This window comes from Dasypus novemcinctus, chromosome 8, assembly GCF_030445035.2.
Source record: "Dasypus novemcinctus isolate mDasNov1 chromosome 8, mDasNov1.1.hap2, whole genome shotgun sequence".
NCBI classification, from domain to species: Eukaryota; Metazoa; Chordata; class Mammalia; order Cingulata; family Dasypodidae; genus Dasypus; species Dasypus novemcinctus.
The window spans coordinates 106,961,596-106,982,543 of record NC_080680.1 but is presented as its reverse complement, the minus strand read 5'-3'; the positions used below and the strand labels follow the sequence as shown (position 1 = coordinate 106,982,543).

Genomic DNA, 20,948 nt, shown 5'->3' with positions numbered 1-20,948 from the left:
CCAATGTTATATTTTATAGACTATAATTAACAACAGTATGTACTATTTTGTAGCAAAAGCAAAGAAGGTACAATATTAATGCCAAAGGTCAAAAAAGAAGAATATGGGGTTTCATTTTATGAGATATGACTATGATTAAGCACTTGTTTCTCTTTATTTTCTTCATTAATAAGGAGACCTTGATTATGTTATCTAATCGACCCGTGTTCACCTGTGCATCTTTCGGAACACTGGAGGAACAACTGAATTTGTTTTTAAGATTAGATGAGATAAAAGTGTCTGGACAGAACTTTTTTGGAGTAATGCTTCCATGAATTTTTGAGCTGCTTTTTGTCTGTTATTTTATTTTTTTTAATTTGAAATAAAGTTTGGGGGGAAAGAGGGGGGCTGAGGAAGGCCTTACATGATTAAAAAGAAAAGTTGCTCTGGTTAAGTGTAGCCTAACGGAATCAGGTTGGACTTCCATCTGGATTACTGGAATGCTTTATAAGCAGAATGAAAGTTAGGCGCAGAGAGTGAGGCCGCGGGGGGCCGACAGAAGTGGAAGTCAACAGAACCCCAAAGAGAAAGGAGAGGATGCTGCGATGGATGTTGCCATGGGACAGAAAAGCCAAGGAAACCCAAAGCTGGCGGGCCCTCCGGAAGCTACAGTTCCCAGGAGGAAGCGTGCTCGGGAGCCACTGCACCAGTGAGCCAATAACTCTGGTTTTTGTTTTTGCAGCAGTGAAACTAAAACTAAAACAGTTTTCTTACAACATGGTGGCCTCAGAGAAATCGGATTTGTTTTTAAATCTAGCAGCTCAGCCTCGTCACTAGACAGAAACTGCAGTGCCTTTTAGGACCTGGCCTCAGGAGCTGCAGAGCATCACTGCTGCCGCTTTTGAGTCCCTAAGGTTGTTCCAGAGGCAAGAGTCCCCTCCTCCCAGTAGAGAAGTGTCAGAGAAAACATGGGTATGTCTTAAAACTGCTACACAAGTGAGGCGTAAGAGCCCAAGGCCCTACTGGGGGTCATCCCAGGAAGTGTCTCGGGTACACTTGGGTAAAATGTCTGGCCCTCTCCCGGGCAGGGGCTGCCCTTTGTAGTTAGAGGTCACACCGTGTAGCCTGCACATGCTCTTCTGAGGCTGTTGTCCACAGCCTTCCAGAGGTTTCCACAGTGTGGGGCCAGAGGCAAGGCGAGAGGCCTGTGTCTGCCACTGACTCACCGCGGCTCTTGGGTAAGTCCCATCCCGTCTCGGGGTCTCTGGGGTGGCCACCTCTTCCCTTCTGCTCCCTGGATTGTTGTAAGAATCCAAGAAGATGGAGGGAGACTTTGCAAACAGAGGGAGAGCGGTGACAGAGAGAACTGTCCGCGTGGACCCAGCCTGAGGTTTACGAAAGAGCAATCAGGCCGACCTAGATCCCTCCCGGAGCAGAGAAGAGATCCCCAGCTTACTTACGGCCTGGGAAGGGGACAGGCAGGGGGCGGAAGGCTGCCTTCCCCAGGCTCTCGTTGTCCACCTGCCTCTGGGCCGGTTGCGTTGTCCCAGATCCTACAACTTAAGATGGGGACTCTCAGAGAAGCCTCACACATGCTCACTCCCTGTGAATGGATCTTACATTTATTTGTGTGATTGTCTCTGGTCTGGGCCTGACCTGTGGGTTCAAGAGGCAGAGGCTGCACTTGGGTTTGCTCATCTTTGTCCCAGGCTGTGAGGTCTCTTGGGGTCCCTGCTGCTCTTTGCCCACACTGGGGCATCGCATCCCATCTGCCTAGTCCCTCTGGGGTCCTCCCCTGTGACCCTTACCCAGAGCTGGGCCCAGCCTCACTCCTGGGGGTGGGGGCAGCCCCTTCTTCCTCCTGCTTCTCCATAGATTCTCTCCTCGTTTCTCCTGCAGACCACCCCAAAACCGCCACAGCTGTTGTGGGAAACGAAGCCACCAGATCTGGGAAGCTGCTTCTGTTTCCATCTGCTACATCCCTTCTCTGAAGCAATGAAGCCCAGAGCAGCTGCCTGCTGGGACGCGTTCATCCCTTCAACAAATCCATATTGACGGTCTGCTATGCGACACGCACAGGGCCTGGCACGCCTTCCTGAATGAAAGAGCAGGAGTCCTTGTTCTCGTCAAGCTTCCGTCTGGGTGGAGACAAAGGGATAATAAAGAAGTAAGTTAAACAGCACTATGTACGTCATGGTACTGTGCTTGCTTAAATTACTATTAATTAGTTTGCTACAAGAACTAAGGAAAAATATAAAGCAGAGTAAGAGGGATGAGGGGGGCCAGGGAATGGCAGGTGTAAATAGGGTGGCCAGGTAGGCCTCACCAAAAGAGTGACATTCAGGAAAGAAAAGGGAAAAAAGGCATGGAGAAAACATAAATTGAAAACCCTTTGGTGGTTCTTCTTTGCCCCGAATAAAGTCCTTTAAACATGGCCTCCTGCTCTCTCCAGCTTCACCAGCACGGAGTCCACCACCCACCCACCCACACACCCACACCCACACACACACACACACACACGTACGGGCACACACACATCGCCATCGTCTGCACCGTGCCCAGCAACTACATCATGCCAAGCAGAGCACGGATACGGTATGAGGTGCCATGTAGGAGAAGGGGCGGTGAGCCAAATGGAGTTATATGGAAAACATGCAAAAGTCCAAAAGTCCACCCCTCAAGCTCACTCGCAGCTGCAGATGGTCAGCATGAGAAAGGCAGTGAGAGGGAAGCAGACTCGACTCAATGAATAGAGCGTCCACCTACTACATTGGAGGTCCAGGGTTCAAAGCCCGGGCCTCCTTGACCCGTGTGGAGCTGGCCCACATGCAGTGCTGATGCGCGCAAGGAGTGCCTTGCCACACAGGGGTGTCCCCCGCGTAGGGGAGCCCCATGCGCAAGAAGTGTGCCCCTCAAGGAGAGCCGCCCATCGTGAAAAAAGTGCAGGCTGCCCAGGAGTGGTGTCGCATACAAGGAGAGCTGATGCAGCAAGATGACGCAACAAAAAGAGACACATTCTTGCCACTGACAAGAATCCAAGTGGATACAGAAGAACACACAGCAAATGGACACAGAGAGCAGACAACTGGGGAGGGTGGGGGGAAGGGGAGAAAAATAAATAAAAAATAAATCTTTAAAAGAAAGACAGTTTGAGGTGATCCATCCCAGCCCTGGCTGTGGGGCTGGGAGGAGGGGCATCTTTGGGGTCACCTAGCCTCCCCTGCACACCAAGGCCAGATAGCGGGCAGGAATACCGTTCGTGCCCAGGTCTTTTCGTAAGTGCTCAAGTTCCTCTATTCAGCCTCCAAAGGGGAACTGACCAGTTGATTTCCCCTCGAGCAACGGATCACAGGACGAGCTGGGCCTGTCCCTGGTCTCGGGATGAAGTCCGTCTTTCCCAACTGGGGAGTCTGTCCAGGAAGCTCTCAGTGTGTGCTTGAAGGACAAGGACAGAATCTCTGCTGTGACTTGGGAGGGTTGCCCCTGGACTATAAAAACACAGAATCTGGAAAAGCCGTGGGCCCAGCCTTGGCCGGGAGTGGGGCTGGGGTTCCTGGATCTACACCCAGCTCTCTGCCGGGGGCTGTTGGGGTGGTGGAGTTTCTGGCGGTTCACCAAGAAAGGGGCCCTTTAGGACTCTAGGGCCAAGTGCAGTAACACTTGAGGAAGTTAGAAGCCAGTGTGAAGGTCATCAGATTGTGGCAAAGCCAACAAAAACAGTTAAATGAATAAGGCTGTGTTGCAGATCCTCCGACTAGGGGGGTCACAGGAACCAGCTTGGGCCAAGGTCAGATCTGATTGCTGCCTCCCAGGGGAGGCCAGAAGAGGTGGAAAGGTATGCCCAACTCACCAAATCCCTCGCCCGCCCTTCAGGCCCCATCAGTGCCCCCTCGGCCTGGCAGGGGTGTGCCCACCCTCGCCCCACCACGGCAGCCCTCTCTCTCCACCCTCCGCACATTGCCCCCTTCCAGTTTTCTTTCCCTGAACCTGCCCCAATCCCTGACTAGCTGCCACGCCCCCCCCCCCCACTAGCTTCCTGATTGAGGTTCTCAGAAGATGCAAGACCTTAAGCAAGCTGCTTGACCTTTTGCAGTCTGCTTCCTCCCACAGGATGGAAACTGTTGCCGTTAATGATAAAAACGGCTCCCATTCATTGAGCAAATCCCCACCGCAGGTTCTATGCTGAAAAGTTAGCAGGATTTACAGTTCTCCCATGACGCAGAAATTAATACTCTTTCCATTCTACTGACCAGGAAGCTGAGGCTCAGAAATGTGAAGCTATTTTTTTCTTAAGTGAGGAATATTTTCCCCTTATTTGAGAAGCTGTGGATTTACAGAACAATCATGCATAAAATACAGGATTCCCATATACTCCCCGACCACCAACACATTGCATTGGTGAGGAACAATTGATGATAGCACATTTTTATAATGTACTATTAATTAGAGTCCATTGTTTAACCTAGGGTTCACTGTGTAGTGTAGTTACATGGCTTCCCCGCCCCCCTTTTAATCATATTCAGGTACGTATTTCAGTGCTTTTAACTGCATCCACAATGTTGTGCTACCATCGCCACCATCCATTACCAAAACATTTCTACCATTCCAAATAGGAACCCTGTACACTTTGAGCCTTAACTTCCCACACCCTATCCACCACCTCCCCCCACCGCCACTGTCTCCTGGGAACCTATATTCTGGATTTTCTGACTCTATGAGTTTGTTTATTCTAATTGTTTCACATCAATGAGATCTATAATATTTGTCCTTTTGTGTCTGGCTTCTTTCACTCAACATGATGTCTTCAAGGTTCATCCATGTTATCACATGTTTCAGAACTTCGTTCCTTTATACGGCTGAAGAATATTACTTTGTATGTATATACCATGTTTTGTTTATCCGCTCAGGGATTGATGGACACTGGGCTGCCTCCATCTGCTGGCATATGTGAATAATGCCACTATGAACACAGGTGTTAAATATCTGTTTGATTCCCTGCATTCAATTCTTTTCGTTATATACCTAATTGTGGGGTTGCCAGGTCATATGGTAGTTCTATACTTACCTTCCCGAGGAACTGCCAAACTGCCTTCCACAGCAGCTGAAGGTTTGTTGTTTTTCTCAATCTTTTCAAAGAACCAACTTTTGATTTTGCTGATTCTCTCCTTTGTTTGTTTTCTATTTCATTTATCTCTAATCTTTGTTGTTTCTTTCCTTCTGCTTGCTTTGGGTTTAGTTTGCTCTTCTTTTTTCTATTCTTCCAGTTTTGAGGTTAGGTCAGTACTTGATGTACTTGATGGCTCAGGATTTCAACTGGTTTAAACTCCAGTTAATAGCATCTCTGCTAATATCTCCTCTGGTAAGGTTTCTCTGAGGAGCCGCATAGGGTGAGGGGCAAAAGGCTTACTGAACATGTTTAAAATGCAAAGGGCTGCTAAAAGTTCCTCAGCCCCCCAAAACTTCCCAGCAAAAAGCCTACATCAAGGAAATGGACAGTAAGAAAAAAAAAGTTTACCACCATAGTAATCAAGGAACTACAGATTAAACTTACACCATGTATTATTTTTTACTTAAAAAAGCTCAGATGAAAATAATGCAATTAACTTTCACTGGCAAAACAAAAAGTCTGGGTCATAATTTAATTTACTCCTCATCTATTGCTATTGTGTCCACAGGACGGACTTTTCCTTTTTCCACTCAACGTGTGTTAGGCTTCGCATGGTATATCACAATGAACACGTTTTACTGGGTAATAAACATATCGATAGCAATTTCGAAGAGGAAGTCAAACGTAAAAGAGTAAAAGACCAAACAGAATGACTCTGGAAACGACGCGCCCGGCCTCCCGCTCCTGGGCTGCGGGGGTGCGCGGGCCGCCTGGGAGCGCCCGCGCCCGCCGGGGTGGGGCGCGCGGGGACTACAACTCCCAGGCGCCCTCGCGCCGCCTCGCCCCGACCACGTGATCCGCGCAGTTCGGGACGCGGTCGCCGCGGCGGCTGCGGACAACCCAGCGGAGGAGTCTCCAGCGGGCAGACGCGGGCCCCGCGCCCACCCAGCGCGCTCGCCATGGCGGTGAGTCCCGAGCGCGCCCGAGAGAGATGGGCCGCGGGCGGCTGGCCGGGGCGGGTCCCCTCGCGCAGCTGGTCCGGGCAGCCCGGGAGCCGTGCCCCCTCCGGGCCGGGGGCTGAGCTGGGGGTGTGTGGGCGGCATCGCCGGCAGCGGAACGAGTCGGGGGCTAGCAGCAGGCGGAGCGTGCTGTGGCTTTGGAGTTTAATGTTTATTTCTCTCTCCTGCCTGGGTCGTGTTGGACCAGTTCGTCGAGCAGTTAGGGAGCGCCTGCCTTGGCACGGCACGAGGGCGCGCAGGGTGAGGACGAGTCCGGGCCCCTGCCCGGGAGCTCTGGCCAACGCCTGGGGCCGGGAGTGCGGTGACCTGGGGAAGGGAGAGGCTCCGGGAAGACTTCCTGCAGGTGGAAAGCCCCCTGTGCATCGCAGCCCGCGGCCCCGCGCCCACACACTGAGCGCACCTCCACCCTCCACCCGCCGGCCCGATTTCATGCCCTTGGCAAGTTCGTGGTCTAATTCCTAAGCCGGGAGAACAGACCCAGCTGCTTTCCATCCTCCGTACAGAAGTCGCGGTTCCAATAAGCTGTTTTTCTTGGTAGGGTTGGAGAGAATGGGAACTTGCCAAGACTCTTAGGTCTTTGAAGAAATTTCATTTTCTTCACCCCATGAAGAATGTCGTAGAATTTAAGAAACAGGAAGGGGATGCTGGTCATTTAGTCAGATGTTCTCCCCCACCCCCTGCCAGGTCTCTAAAAGGGGAAATAGATGGGAACGGCTGGTAAGAAAGAAAAAAAAAAATCCCCCAGCCAGTCTATGGCGGGACTGGGATCTCAGTCTCCCTAAACTCTGGTTAAGTAACCACCACTGAGAAACCAAAGAAGAAAATAAGTGAAAATAAGCCCAATGCATGGCCCCTTGGGTCATCACAGCGCGTGCCCGCCCAGGGTGGGGCCCTGATTAAAGCACAGATGACTTAGGCTGCTGCTGCAGGCTGAGATTCATCCTCAACGGGAAAACAAGATTAGGGTTCTGCCCCTTCCATATCTTACCACAAAGCTCTTTAATTGAAAACTGCAGCCCTAAATATCTTCCTTCAAGGCAAGGAATGCCTGTTTGATTTTTTTTTTTTTTTTCCCTTTTCTTTTCTTTAGAGAAAGGGCACCTAAGAGTAGGCCAAGTGACCTTAGCCTCCCTGGGCTTTGTCCCTCCCTGGGCTCCGGGCCCCCAGTGAGGAGAGACCAGCTGCTGACTGCCGGCATGTCAGCTCTGGACATGCCACACCGGCCTCCCTCTGCTTCCCCTGCTTGAGAAGCTCTCCTTGCCACCTGCCTTGTCCGCTGGGTTAGGATCTCCCCAGAGGCTCCGCCCTCAGCACCCACCAGCCTCCACTGTGCCTCCCTCTCTCTCACTCCACCGTTTTACTGGTCTGTTCACTTCTCTGTCTCCACTGTTAGACTGTTAGCTCCAGGAGGGGCAAGGACTTGTCTCATTCATCTCTGTATCTTTGGGGTCTGCACATCACTGGCACAAGGAAAGTAAATACTTTTTTGGTTGAATTAACCGTACTGTTCAGCAAGTGGGCAGGTTTGCAGCAGGGGGTGTCTTGCTGTTTGGGGCCCCTGAGATAGCCGCCTGGCTCAAGGTGAGTAGGAGGAAACCAGTTATGGAACGTCCTTGATTAATTAGCCTCTGGGGACATTCCGTACATGCCAACTGCTTTACCATGTATACTCAGAGAAGGAGTGATGGGCCTGAAGCTGTGGGAGCCCAACCCAAGTGTAAGTGGAGCTCCACAGAAGTATTTGTTCCTGCTTGTTTTTCCATATCAATCTTTTGTGAACATTTTGCCTGCCAACAGATACTCTTTGAAATCTTAATGAGCTGTCTTTGGGTAGATATCTTTGGTTCTCAAAATGATTTTTACTTTCTTTTTGGTTCTATTTCAACTTGTTAAAATGATCATGTACCACTTTCATATTAGAAAAAGAAAACCTTTTTATTTTTAAATTCCTCAGCATGATTTTTAAAGGATTGTGTAAGTTTCTGTTTTGAGCTATAACTTAATTTAGTTGCCCAGTCCATACTGGGAGGCAGGAGAACATGATGGTTCAGGCAGTTTCTCAAAGTGTGACCCCATGGACTCCTATCCCAGAAATACCCAGGGTGTTTAATACATGCTGAGGTGTGAGAACTAGCACAGCCTTTCCAGAAAGATCACTCACCTTGGGTACCTATTGCTGAGTGACCTTGGGTGGTAATTGGGCCTCTCCCTGCCTTCCTTATTTATTTAAAGGGGTTAATAATCATACTTACCTGGCAGAGGTGTCCTGGGCAGCAACCAAGATAAGGGATGAAGATGAGCATAGAGCAAGCACTTGCAGGTCCTCAGAAGACACAGTTGCTGCATGGCTGTTCTCTTCATCAGATGGTTTTCTTTTTCCTTCTCTGTCCCACAGATTCAGGACCCCGGTGTGCTCAGACCCTGAGTAGGTCCAGGCAGGGTTTGGTGATGTAAGTCAGACCCTTCCAGAACTGAAAGGCATGCTTGCTGAGTGCAGGGAGTGCACCAGGCAGGTCTGTTTCCTGGTCTCCACGAACCCCAAAGCTGCAGTGTCCAAGTCTCAACTCAGGGACTGAGGAGATGCATGGATGAGGTCTCCCATTCCCCCTCCCTCCGGAAGCACAGAGGCATGCTCACTTTTGGCCAGAGGCCTTTTTTTTTCTTTTTGTCTCCTATTGGGTTTTCAGGGTGGAGCTCAACCTGGGATCCTGTCTCTACCAAGTTAGCAGATGTATTTGAAAATGAGGCCAAACCAAGGGAAAGAGTCCTCCATTTTCTAGATGAGGAGACTGAGAGCCAGAGGGTCTGCTGTGGGTCAGTAGCTCAAGGCCACATAGCTGGTTCCTGCAAGAGCTGGGGGTTACTCTTAACCACTAGGCTTTGCTGACTCTGTGCAAGCTGTAACAAATGGTAGTGGCCGTCACAGGAATGGCCTGAAAGGGGTTTATTAAAATCTTGTGTCTGAAAACTAGATACCCAAGTGCAAAAGAAGGAAGGTGGGCTCCTAACTCACATCATACATAAAAATTAACTCAAAATGGATCAAAGACCTAAATATAAGAACCAACACTACAAAACTCCTAGAAGAAAACATAGGAAAGTATCTTCTGCTGTGTTAGACAACGTTTCTTAGATTTTATGCCAAAAGCATAAGCAACCAAAGGGAGAAAATTGATAAATGGGACTTCATTAAAATTAAAACCTTTTGTACATCAAAGGACTTCATTGTGAAAGTAAAAAGACAACTTACAGCGTGAGAAACCCCACATCTGATAAGGATTTACTATCCAGAATATATAAAGAAATCCTACAACTCAACAACAAAAAGACAATTTAAAAATGGGCAAATGACTTGAATAGACATTCCTCCAAAGAGGATACATAATTTGCCAAAAAGCACATGAAAAGATGCTCAGCATCATTTGCCATTAAGGAAATGCAAATCGAAACACCAATGACCCTTTGCATCTGGCGCAGCCGTTAGGGTAAGCCAAAGTGGGTGCCTACAAATACATCCAGGAACTGTGGAGGAAGAAGTGTCTGATGTGAGTACTTTCTTTTGAGGGTCCACTGCTGGCAGTTCTACCATTTCTCTAGGTTCCCCAGTTCCATAGGTCCCTCCATCCACCAGCCAGATAAAGCACGCAGACTAGGACGCAAGGCAAAGCAAGGTTACGTCATCTACAGAATTCGAGTGTGCCGTGGTGGCTGGCTGCAATCACCTGGTTCCTAAGGCTGCCACCTATGGTGAGCCTGACCATCATGAGGTTAACCCCCTGAAGTTTGCTGGAAGCCTTCAGTCTGTTGCTGAGGAGTGAGCGGGTGGCACGGTGGGGGCAGAGAGTCTTGAATTCTTACTGGGTTGGCAGAGATTCCACATATAAATTCCTTGAGGTTGTCTTCATTGATCGACTCCATAAAGCTATCAGAAGAAATCCTGACACCCAGTGGATCACCAAGCCAGTCCACAAGCACAGGGAGATATGAGGGCTGACATCTGCAGACCGCAAGAGCCATTGCCCTGGAAAGGATCACAGATTCCACCACACTATTGGTGGTTCTCGCCGTGTAGCTTGGAGAAGGCGCAGTACTCTCCAGCTCCACTGTTCCTGCTAGTGTATAAGTAATGTTTGTAAAATTCATACCTAATAAACAATTTAGGACAGTCATAGCTACTTAAAAGTGTTAACAATTTAGGACAGTCATATCCACTTAAAAGTGTTGTTAAAGCAGTAGTCTGCAGATTGTTTCCTGAAGATACTGTCAAATTATAAAAGTTAAAGTACAATAATGTTTGAAGAATATAAAGTGATGGTGTATCTTCTGTCTAATAAGTAAACACTTTTGTCTTTATCTTATTAGGGAGTTATTTGTCAGTGTTTAAAAATGCTGTGCTGTGGGGGATAAAAGACAAAGTCTTTAAAAGAGGAGCACTGAAACTAGCTCTTTTTATAGGTTTGTTTGGTGCATGAAAACCTACATCTTTATTGGGGCAATGCAGTGCTCTGCTGGTTTGCTCTCAAGTGGCTGTTTTTTGGAGTTTGACTAGAGGGGAAATTGGGGGAAAAATTTTAAGTGGAATTTGCTTGGAAATTTGTAGGATGGTAATAGGATATCCTACCCTCTCATCATATGCAATAAAGTAATACAAATCTGGCCTAGGGTTCCCCCCCCCCCAAAAAAAAACTCCAACAAGATACAATTTTATAGCCACTAGAATAGCTACTATTCAAAAAACAGAAAATAATATTGGAGAGGATGTAGAGAAATAGGAACCCTCATTCATTGTTGGTGGGAATGTAAAATGCTGCAGCTGCTGTGGAAGACAATTTGGTGGTTCCTTAGAAAGCTAAGTGTAGGACTACCATATGCCCTGGCAGTCCCACTTCAAGAAATATACCCAAAAGAATTGAAAGTAGGAACTTGAATAGATATTTGAACACTGATGTTCACAGCATCATTATGCACAATTGCCAAAAAATGGAAGCAACCCAAGTGTCCATCAGCCAATGAATGGATAAATAAAATATGGTGTGCACATACAATGGCATGTTATTTAGCCATAAAAAGGAATGAAGTTCTGATACATGCATGGAGGTATATATGAACATGGATTAACCTCGAAGACATCAGTTGAGTGAAATAAGCCAGACAAAAATGGAAAAATATTGTATGAAATCACTGATGTGAATTAATTAGAATAAACAAATTCATTGAGTCAGAAACTAGAATATAGGTCACCAGGGGCCAGGGTTGGAATAGAGAATAGGGAGTTAGTGCCTAATTGGAAGAGAATTTCTGTTCCGGGGTGATGGAAAAGTTTTGGTAATGGAAGGTGATGATGGTAACAACATTGTGAAGGTAATTAATACCACTGAATATTATTTGAATTAATACCATTGAATACTATTTTAATGTGGTTAAAAGGGGACATTTTATGTTGTATATGTGACTAAAATAAAACTTTTTTTTTTTTTTTTTAATTGAAAATCTTGTATCTGCTCTACCTCTTGTGACTCCACCCCTGGTTCTGATTGAGAGGTCTGAAGAGGCCCAGGAATTTGCATTTTTATAAGGGCCTTGGAGATTCTAAGGAGATGCTGCAGTCTCCTTCACTAAACCACTTGCCAGTATGGGGCTCATGACTGACCCCTGGTGACGGGCAAAAGCCAGGATGAGGACCCAGGTCTCCCAGGCTAGGGCACTGCCATTAATCCCAGTGATTCACCTGGAGATTATTCTGCCTTTGGGGATCCAGGTGTAACAGCAGCTGTTCAGGCACACCTGTGTTCCAGTGTCCTTCCCTCCCACCCTTCTCTGACTTCCTGTTTTCCAGCTATAGTCCCCTGGGCTCTGGCCTTAACTTTCCAGTCCCTATGTCGATCCTTGTTTATTTCCTTTGTTTCTTTAATGGAAGCTGCTTGGCATTCTCCAGCTATCTACCAGTTTGGGCTTTGTGTGCTGCCCTAAGGTTATGCAGTAGGCATGGCCATCAAGATAAAGAATTCCAGCCATGCAACCTGGCAAGTTGCGGAAACTCTCCATGCCTCCATTTCTCATCTGTACAACAGAGCTAAGCAGAGTAATTCCCTCTTGTCCCTCTTGTAGTTAAATTTGAGTTAAAGTGTGTAATATTTTTAGAATAGTGCCTGGTGCAAAGTGCCCAATAGGTGTTAGCTAGTATTATTTTCTCCCCAAGTGTGGAAAAAGGTGATTGCTTTAGATGAGCACTTCCCAAAGTATGTTCTGCAGGGTACTCTTCCACAGGATGTTCAGCAAGAAAGAAAGGGTTTCTACATTCAGATGTCTGGCAGTAAAGAGGACTGTTCAACTTTATTTTACCCAATACCATTTGGGTAAAATACTTGACCACAGTGCCTAAAACCTTACCATTTTGTGGTTCTCCCATGGACACTCTGAGAAATGCTTTCTAAAGGCCCTCTGTCTGAGGCCTGTATGGGAAAGAGGATGACTTGGGTTCATTGCGCACTTACTGGGGGTCACCTTGTTTGGATGGCTTCTCAAATGTTTTCTTCCAGCAACCCTAGGAGGAAACTGAGGCTCTGAGAAGGGCCCTGATAACAGATGTCTTGATGTGAATGCTCTATTCAACTGACTATTGTTAACTTTCTCCTGTGATCCTGAATTTTGAAAGAAGAGGGAGGTGGGGAAGGCTAGAACATGTACGGCCCACCTTTTAGGGCTGTCGTCTACAAACAGAAGTTTGGTGTTCTGGCCCTGGTGCCCAGGAGGCCATGGAACACCCCTGAGCAGCTTCCTAACCAAATGGCAGCTTCTCTGCCCCATACACTGTAGACTGCCTCAGCCTGAACTTCTTTTCCTTAAGGCTTGATCGCCCCACAGCCTTCATGAGAGCCCATAGTCTTTCCTGATCATCTTTCCTTGAACACAAGTTGCTTAACCTGAGAGTGAACGGATTTCTTCTCACAAGGTCTTGAACAAATCCCCTGCCTTTCTTGGGACTCATTGTCCCCATCTGGGAATGAGAGGGAGATGTAAAAGGGGCCAGAGTTATACCAGATCAGTGTTTTTCCAAACTGAGTTTCAGTAGCGCTCAGACCCCTCCTCTCCACACCCACAGCCCTGCATTTTGTTTCATATAACAGAGTTTAAAAGGAAACTTAATATTTGAACAAAGTGTTTCCTGACCAAGAAAAGAAAGAAAAAAAAATCCAAGGGACTAAATAAACCTCTGAGGACCCCTAGTTTTGACATTTGAGTATTCTACAATTTGGCCATTATCTTAAAAGTCAAAGGCTTCCACCAGCTGATCCACACACAGCCAGGCTCTCCTTAGCTGGGTAAGCACCGATGGAGTTTGCAGAGCTGCTTCTGCTGGCTGCAGAGGCCTTTCCTGGTGACTAGAGGGGGGGGGGGGGGTGCTTTCCCTTCCCTGAGAAGGTAAACTAACCTACTGGTCCATTTGGCCAAATGCTGTCTTCAAGCCTGGTGGGATTTAAAATCACCCTCCTGGTCCTGTCTCATCCTCCTTTCTTGGAGACTGGGAAGCAGCAGTGTAGGGCTTTGGCATCCAACTAGACGGGTATGGTCCCCTGCCTGTCAACTCACAAGCTTTGTGACCTTCAGCAAGTTACTTAACTTCCATAAGCCTAGTTTCCCATCGTTTTCCTTCCTGTAAAATGGGTCTAATCATCCCTGTCACAGAGGGTTGTTGTGAGATTGAAATGAGATCGTGTATAAAAAGTCCATGAGGCCACCTGTATACCAGGTGGACCAGGTGCTCTTTGAGAAGGCCATTCATTCCTCCAGTCAGATGCTGCATGGGCCTTGCATCTACCCGCACGGCTGCAAGCTCACTGAGGGGAGAGGCGTTCCTTTGTCTGGAATGTTGGGTACAGAATTGGGCCTCTGCAAATGTTTAGTGAGTGAGTGAACATAAGTGGACGTGGGGTATAGAATGAAGGCAGCTGTGCCTGGCTTCCTCCATGGTAAACAGGTGGAGCTGCCTGGACTCACAGGACAAAGAAGACTCCATGACCCCGTCACATGGCCTCCCCTTGGGGAAGCCTGCCCTGGAGCTGGAGCAAAATGGCTCGGGCCTGGGGGTAAGAAGAGGCCATCATTCCCCAGTCTAGTGCTTCATCATGGGAGGGCACAAAGGGAACGTCCCCACATGGCTTGAGGTCACTGTGACATCTGAGCCCAGCTGGCCCAGTGAGGATGGGCACTCCCTCACCTTCACTTCCACCTGCAGCAGGGCCAGGTCAGTTAGAGCTCGGCCACTGGCCTGCTGTGAGACCTTGGACAAGTCCATGCCCGCCTGCCTTCAGTTGGTCCTGATGGCCTCTAATGGCCCTTGAAATACCTAAGTCCAGTGACTCCATTTTGGTGGGCCCCAAATGAGGCTGCTGGAGAGCACTAGGGGCCATGACTTCCACACCCTCAGCCTACTGTGATGCAGATTCCCTTCTCTTTCAGATGCATTTCATCTTCTCAGATGAGGTGGTTCTTCTGTTTGATTTCTGGAGTGTCCACAGTCCTTCAGGTAAGAATGGGAAGCCCAAACCTGCCCTTGTAGCTCCAGGCTGTGGAGATCCAAGGTTCTCTTCGTTGCTGTGCTTTGTGGGCATTGCAGTGAACCTGACTCCTTACATAAGGCCTGAGCTGGAGCTTTATGTTTATAATTCTATTTGCACCAGGCTCTTGAGACTACAGAGGGCTCCTTTATCTCATTGATCTTACTGTGGCCCAGAGAGGCTAGGAAGACAGCCTTTCCCTCAATGACAGGGGAGAGAACTGATGCCCAGAGAAGGGAATGAAGCTCAGAGAAGGGAAGAGACTCATCCAGGGTCACACAGCCAGTAAGCATCAGAGCCAGAACTAAATCAAGGCTTCTTGCCTCCTGGCATCTCCGTCATCCAGGGTTCACTGTCCAACACCAGCCCAGAAGCCTAGAGGGCAGAGTGACTTGAAAAAGTGGGATTGGTCACTGACTCATGATGGTGTTATTTTTCAACTTTACTGCATCTTTAAAAAGACTGGAAATGGTCCAAATGCCTGTAATTGCAAGTGATGAACAAATAAATTATGGCCATCCCTACAATGGGATACTATTCCAGCTACCACTGAGTAGCAAATAACCCCAAACTCAATGGCTAAAGCAACCATAGTCATTTTATTATTCCCTCTCAAGGTCCTGTGAGTTAACTGGACTCAGCTAAGTGGTCCTCGCATGAGTTTTCTCAGGTATATTTCTTCAGGTATATTCGGACAGCAGCTGGAGCTAGAGTCATCTAGAAGGCCTTCTTTCTCAGGTCTGGCTGTTGATCGTGGTTGTTAGCTAGAACCTCAGCTGGGGTCATTGGCTAGAACATCTACCATGACCTTTCCCTTGACCTGGGCCTCCTCACCACATGGTGGATGGCTTGCAAGAGTGAGTATTCCAAGAGAACAAAGTGGAAGGGCATAGATTTTTAAGATCTAGCTTTGGAAGTCACATAGCATTACTTCCACCTTGGTTGAGGGACTCAACAACAGTCTGCCCAGATTAAAGGGAAGGGACTATAGACCCCACCACTTGATGGCAGAAGTGTTGCCATAACATTCTAAGAGCATGTGGGGTGGGATATATTACAGTAGCCATCTTTGGAAATATCTATCACAGATACTATGAAGTCAGTGTGAAAAATAAGGTTCCTCTGTGTGAACTAAGGGGAACCTATGTTCAAAATACGTCTGATGAAGTCAGATGCAGAAGAGTATGCCTATATAGGTGTTGTCAGTTAGATAAAGAAATGCTTACGTGTGTACTGAGAATCCTTTGGAAGGCAACACAGGAAATTGCTAAAGAGATTGCCCTGGGGAAGGGAACAGGTTCTAGGAAACCCGAGTGGGAAGATGATTTTTTCACTTTTGCAGTGTTTGAATTTCTTACTGTGTGCATGCAATTACCTGCAATTTTATATTTTAAGGACTTGCCTGTTTTGCAAATTAGTTCTTCCTTGGAGCCCAATGAAATACGATAGCCAGGCCATTTATTACTTCCTCCATTGTAACACAGAAGTAGCAATTTGCAGTTAAATTTACACAGCAGCTCTAGATAGCACTTAATTCATTCTGTAAAATAATTTAATGGATTTTTCCCTAATATAAAAATAAAAAGTATTTGCTGTAGAAACTTTAGAAAATTAGATAAGCAAAAATAAAACCCTACCTTGCCAAGATATCTATTGCTCTTTTGCTATATATCCTTCTATATTAGTCAGAGTTCAGCAGAGAAACAGAACCAACAGGTATGTATGTATATATTTATGTAAATATTGGGAGATTTATTTTAGGAATTGGCTCACATGACTATGGGGACTGGTGAATTCGAATTTTGTGGGGCAGGCTGCAAGCGGGGAACTCCAATGAAGGTTTCAGCCTGCCCCAGGAGAAACAGGCTGACTGAAGTAGAGATGGAAATTCTTGACTGCTGAAATCATCAGTTCTCCTTTTAAGGCCTTCAACTGATTGGATGAGACTTCTCTCATTGCTGAATGCAATCTCCTTAGTTCATAGGTGTAATCAGCCATAGATGCAATCACCTTACTACAGGCCAGTGCTTGCTTGGCCAAACAACTGGACCCCATAACCTAGCCAGGTTGACACACTGAACTTAGCCATCACACCTTCCTTCCAGATGTTTTTGTTTATATGCATACATATAAATAGGACCTTGCTATACCATGACAGAGATTTGTACAGCCTGTTGGGGATGGGTTGGAGATGATGGGATATGGCTTCTTCTTCATCCTTGGTCCCCTGGCTTTTCCAAGTGGCTTTTCTTCCTGATCTCAAAGCCATACTTCAGTAGGCCAGCCCCACCAAGAAAGGTTGGCGGGGAAAAGAGACAATGAAGAAGTTTGGAGCTGAACAAGGATGGGGAAGACAATGCAAGAGAGGCTGGAGTGGATTCAGAGGGCGAGGGTGGAGGAGCCCTTCTGCACCTGCACCAAGTCCCGGGGAGGCTGCTGGAAGGGAAGCAGCCCTTGCCCGGCCAGGCCTCTGCAACTCGGCCTCCTTTGGCAGGCATGGCACTCTCGGTGCTGGTGGTCCTGCTCCTGGCCGTGTTGTATGAAAGCATCAAGGTTGGCAAAGTCAAGCTGCTCCACCAGGCCCTGCTGAGCCTGCCCACCCACACCAACCAGCAGCTTGCTGAGGAGGCAGACCAGGTGTCTGAAGACTCAGATTCACTCCCAGTCAGCCACACTCACCGCAGGTAACAGGTACTGGGTGTGGGGGTGGGCACTGGGTACTCACAGTCACCCTGAGAGGGAGGTCGGGCCCAGAGAGCATTAGCTCTGCTTCACAGGAGGGAAACAGAGGCCCACAAAAGGACCAGGACTTGCCAGAGTGCTTCCAGTCAGTGGTACAGTGACCTGGAACTCAAAGCTCTCTCTGCTCTCTATACAGCTAGGCTCAGGATTGCATTAGAGAACCGTGATCTTCACAGCTCTGGTGCCAGGCAACAGGGGTGGCCACGTACCGCCCCAAATTGCACTGGGCCTCCTTTCCAAACACATGATGGGATCTGCAGCTGTTTCTAAACAAAAGAGAAGAATTGCTGCAGCAATGTATCCACCTTGGGGTGGGAGCCCTGGGAAGGGAAACCCTTTCCTCTCCTTTCTTCTCTTCCATCTCTGATAGGCAACATTTATAGCCCCTATTCTGCCATCTCTTTGCCTTACTGTGCTTACCAAGCCTGCCTGCTCCACTACCAGCCACCTTACATAGTGTGTTCATCAGAACTCTCTAGGAAAACAACTGACAGGAGATATCTATAAATATTAATACATTCATGAGATTTTCATAAGAATTGTCTCCTACAACTTTGGGTTAGGCAATTTCAAATTCCGTAGGGCAGGCCACAAGCTGGGAACTCTGATGAAGTTTTTTAATGAATTCCTCAGGAGAAGCTGGCTGGCTGAAGTAGAGATGGAAATTCTCTGAGTGCTGAAATCATTTCTCTTTTTTAAAGCCTTTAACTGATTGGATGAGACATCTCTCATTGTTGAAGGCAATCGCCTTGGCTGATTGTAGATGTAATCAGCCCCAGATGCAGTCAATTTACTATTGATTTAAATCTACTAAATGTCCTCACAGTAACAATCAAGGAATGCTTGCTTGACCAAGTAACTGGGCACCATCACCTGGCCAAGTTGACAAATGAACTTAACCATCACACACGGGCAATCTCAAATCTTCAAAACCACCCTGCAAGGGAGGCGTTCTTATTCCTGTTTACTTCTCTGAAGAGGAAACTTAAATCCAAAGAGATTAAGGCATTTGTCTTATGCCAGTTAGTGGCAGAGCCAGGAATTTCTGTCAGCAGTCTGTGCTCTTTCCATTAGGACATGCTACCTTCTATAAAAGATTCAGGGGTAAAAACAATCTGCCTTAGTGATGAGTTCATATTGTCCCTAATCAAACAAGACACATTACTTATCCCATCTTCTCTTTTTGCTTAGGATGCTAGGAAGCTCAGAGCTAAATGCAGTGCTGATTTGATTATCCTTGGCTCCTCATCCAAGTCCCTTTTCCTTCTCTATCACTGGTTTCCGATATGTCACCTTAAAAATAAATCTGTCTTGGGTTAGGCATAAATTGTAAATAAGCTGGCCCTGTAACTCAGTTGCCCTTTTTATTCCCTGACATGAACGCTCAGCCTCCAGTGTGTCGCCATTATTAACATGTTCTCCTGTACTTCTAGGTGGTTTTTGTGTCACTTTGGCCAGTCTCTAATCCATGTCGCTCAGGTGGTCATCGGCTACTTCATGATGCTGGCTGTAATGTCCTACAACACCTGGATATTCCTTGGCGTGGTGCTGGGCTCAGCTATGGGCTACTACCTAGCCTACCCACTCCTCAGCATGGTTTAGCAGTTGGCGGTAGAGGTACCAAGAGCTGCAGGGAGCTGGGGCCCCGCTTCCCCAGGCATTGTACTTCCAGCCCCACATCTGATTTTTCTTCTGATGGTCGCTCCTTGCCTCATTCTCAGCTCCTGGCTTTTAGCCAAAGCCAGCCTTTGCTTCCTGGAGTTCAGTAGCCATTGCAGTTATGTTCCTCCTCAGCCAGCCTGCACAGTCCTGGTCTTCTTGTGACTGAAGAAGGCTGCTGTGCCCAAAAGAGGAAAGGAGAGAACAGAACCTGCGGTGGGGTTGCTGCGCCCATGTCAACTTATCTCAATGACTCAGAATATAAGAATGTCCAAAGACCTTCAAGACAGGGAGATATGATCTGGGTAATGAAGGGCAGGGAACCTGGATACCCTCTGCTCTCCTGATTTGTGCCTTAACTAAAGGAGCATTTTCCATAGGACTTCTTGGTTTCTTCTGTCTTGGAGACAGAGACCAAACTAGCTCCTTTCCCTCACCTTTGTGCCTTTGGAACACATGAAAATGGTCTCTTCTATGGATCATGTTGACAAACTACAATTTTTTGTTTTTCCCATTGAGCTCTTGGTTGGCAGTGTTGAACACTAATACCAGACAAATTTTTTAATGAAAATGATATTTTATTCATAATGGAGGGCTCTACTGATTCCCTTTCTTGGGGGGAGAATTAGTGACAGAAGATTAAAGACAAGCCTCTTGACATCCTCTGAATAGACTGAGCTCCTCCCAAGATAATCGAATGGCCTTAGATGTCTGGGAAGCTCTTTGTAGCCTTAATGCCCCTTCTTATCCTGATTCTTGAGCTGCATTTGGTAATATTTGATATCTAATAATGCTGTTTATTACTGCTCATCCATAATGATCTGGTGGGTTAACATGATTCATTCACTAAAATACTGATTAAGCTACAGGCATCATTAACTGAGATGCAATAAACAAACCAAAGCCGTTACCAATTTACAATTAGATGGGACTCTCCTGATAGCTGAACCTCTTCTCTTTACAGAGAAGGAAACAAAGGCCCAGGGAGAGAAAACCACTGGTCTAGGGTTTCACTGCTGTATACTGTATTATCTATGCTCAGGTACCTCGTGGGCTAGATGGAAAGAGAGTCATAAGCTTTGGGAATTTTTAAAAATATGCTTTAATAAATCTATATATTTTTTTAAAGTCTGTGACTGTTCTTGTTTCTCCTCAGTCCAACAGCAAGTACACATAACCCATGCAACAACTGCAGGAGCCAAATGGGGTGAATGGAGCTGGTAGTTGATTATCCCTAGGAGCCTGAGGATTAAGTCTGTCCATCTGCTATGAATGCCAGAGACAACAACTCTGCTCAAGCAAACACAGCCCTGAAACACTGTACCCACTGGTCACTACCCCAGGATGCCAGCTTAGTCAACAGGCATTCCTCTGTTCATGTCACAAAAAATGAAGAAAGTAACTGTCCTACAGACTATAAATACCGATGTTGGCAGGACTGTTAGCACCTTCTCTCCCTGAGAGGCAGAAGCAAAAATATAAAAGCCACTTTTAAAATTTACGATAAGGCTTAACTGTCACAGAAAGTATGTGATGGCTTCAGGATTGAGCAATGCTTTCTCCTCATGCATGCAGACTTACAAGGGAATTGGAAAGCTGCCCAGCATCAAAACTGGTGTGGATTTCAAATGTCCCATGCAGTCTTGCTGATGGAGCCTCACACATCCATCTAGAAGTCCTGAATACTCCGATTAGCTAAGGCCCCCACCCCTGGGGCACCAGTGAGGTAGGTGTCTCCATGGCTGATCAGCAACCTCTTCAGCCTGGTAAGGTCTCGTCATTACACCTGATAACACATTTGAAGCTGTTCTAGTATAGAGAGCTTTTCTATCTGCATCTGGAGAGTGATTATATGGTTAGACTCACAATAGGCAATCCACTGTG

General features: G+C 47.1%; 1 protein-coding gene and 1 pseudogene across 1 annotated transcript; both read left to right on the top strand.

Moving 5' to 3' along the window:
- The first annotated feature begins 5,943 nt into the window (after positions 1–5,943).
- On the top strand, positions 5,944–19,144 carry SLC31A2 (solute carrier family 31 member 2). The gene is made up of 4 exons (XM_004452319.5): positions 5,944–6,051; positions 14,566–14,632; positions 17,158–17,347; positions 18,839–19,144. Exons 1-4 carry the CDS (start codon positions 6,046–6,048, stop codon positions 19,005–19,007), a joined length of 432 nt encoding a protein of 143 aa, XP_004452376.2. The 5' UTR covers positions 5,944–6,045; the 3' UTR covers positions 19,008–19,144.
- LOC139439465 (large ribosomal subunit protein eL15-like) lies at positions 7,768–10,314 on the top strand (annotated as a pseudogene).
- Positions 19,145–20,948: the final 1,804 nt, after the last annotated feature.

Excerpts from the sequence above, each read along its gene's own strand:
- SLC31A2 (XM_004452319.5), top strand. Across the intron at positions 14,633-17,157 it reads GAGTGTCCACAGTCCTTCAG|GCATGGCACTCTCGGTGCTG; the intron begins GTAAGAATGGGA and ends CTCCTTTGGCAG. Across the intron at positions 17,348-18,838 it reads GTCAGCCACACTCACCGCAG|GTGGTTTTTGTGTCACTTTG; the intron begins GTAACAGGTACT and ends CTGTACTTCTAG.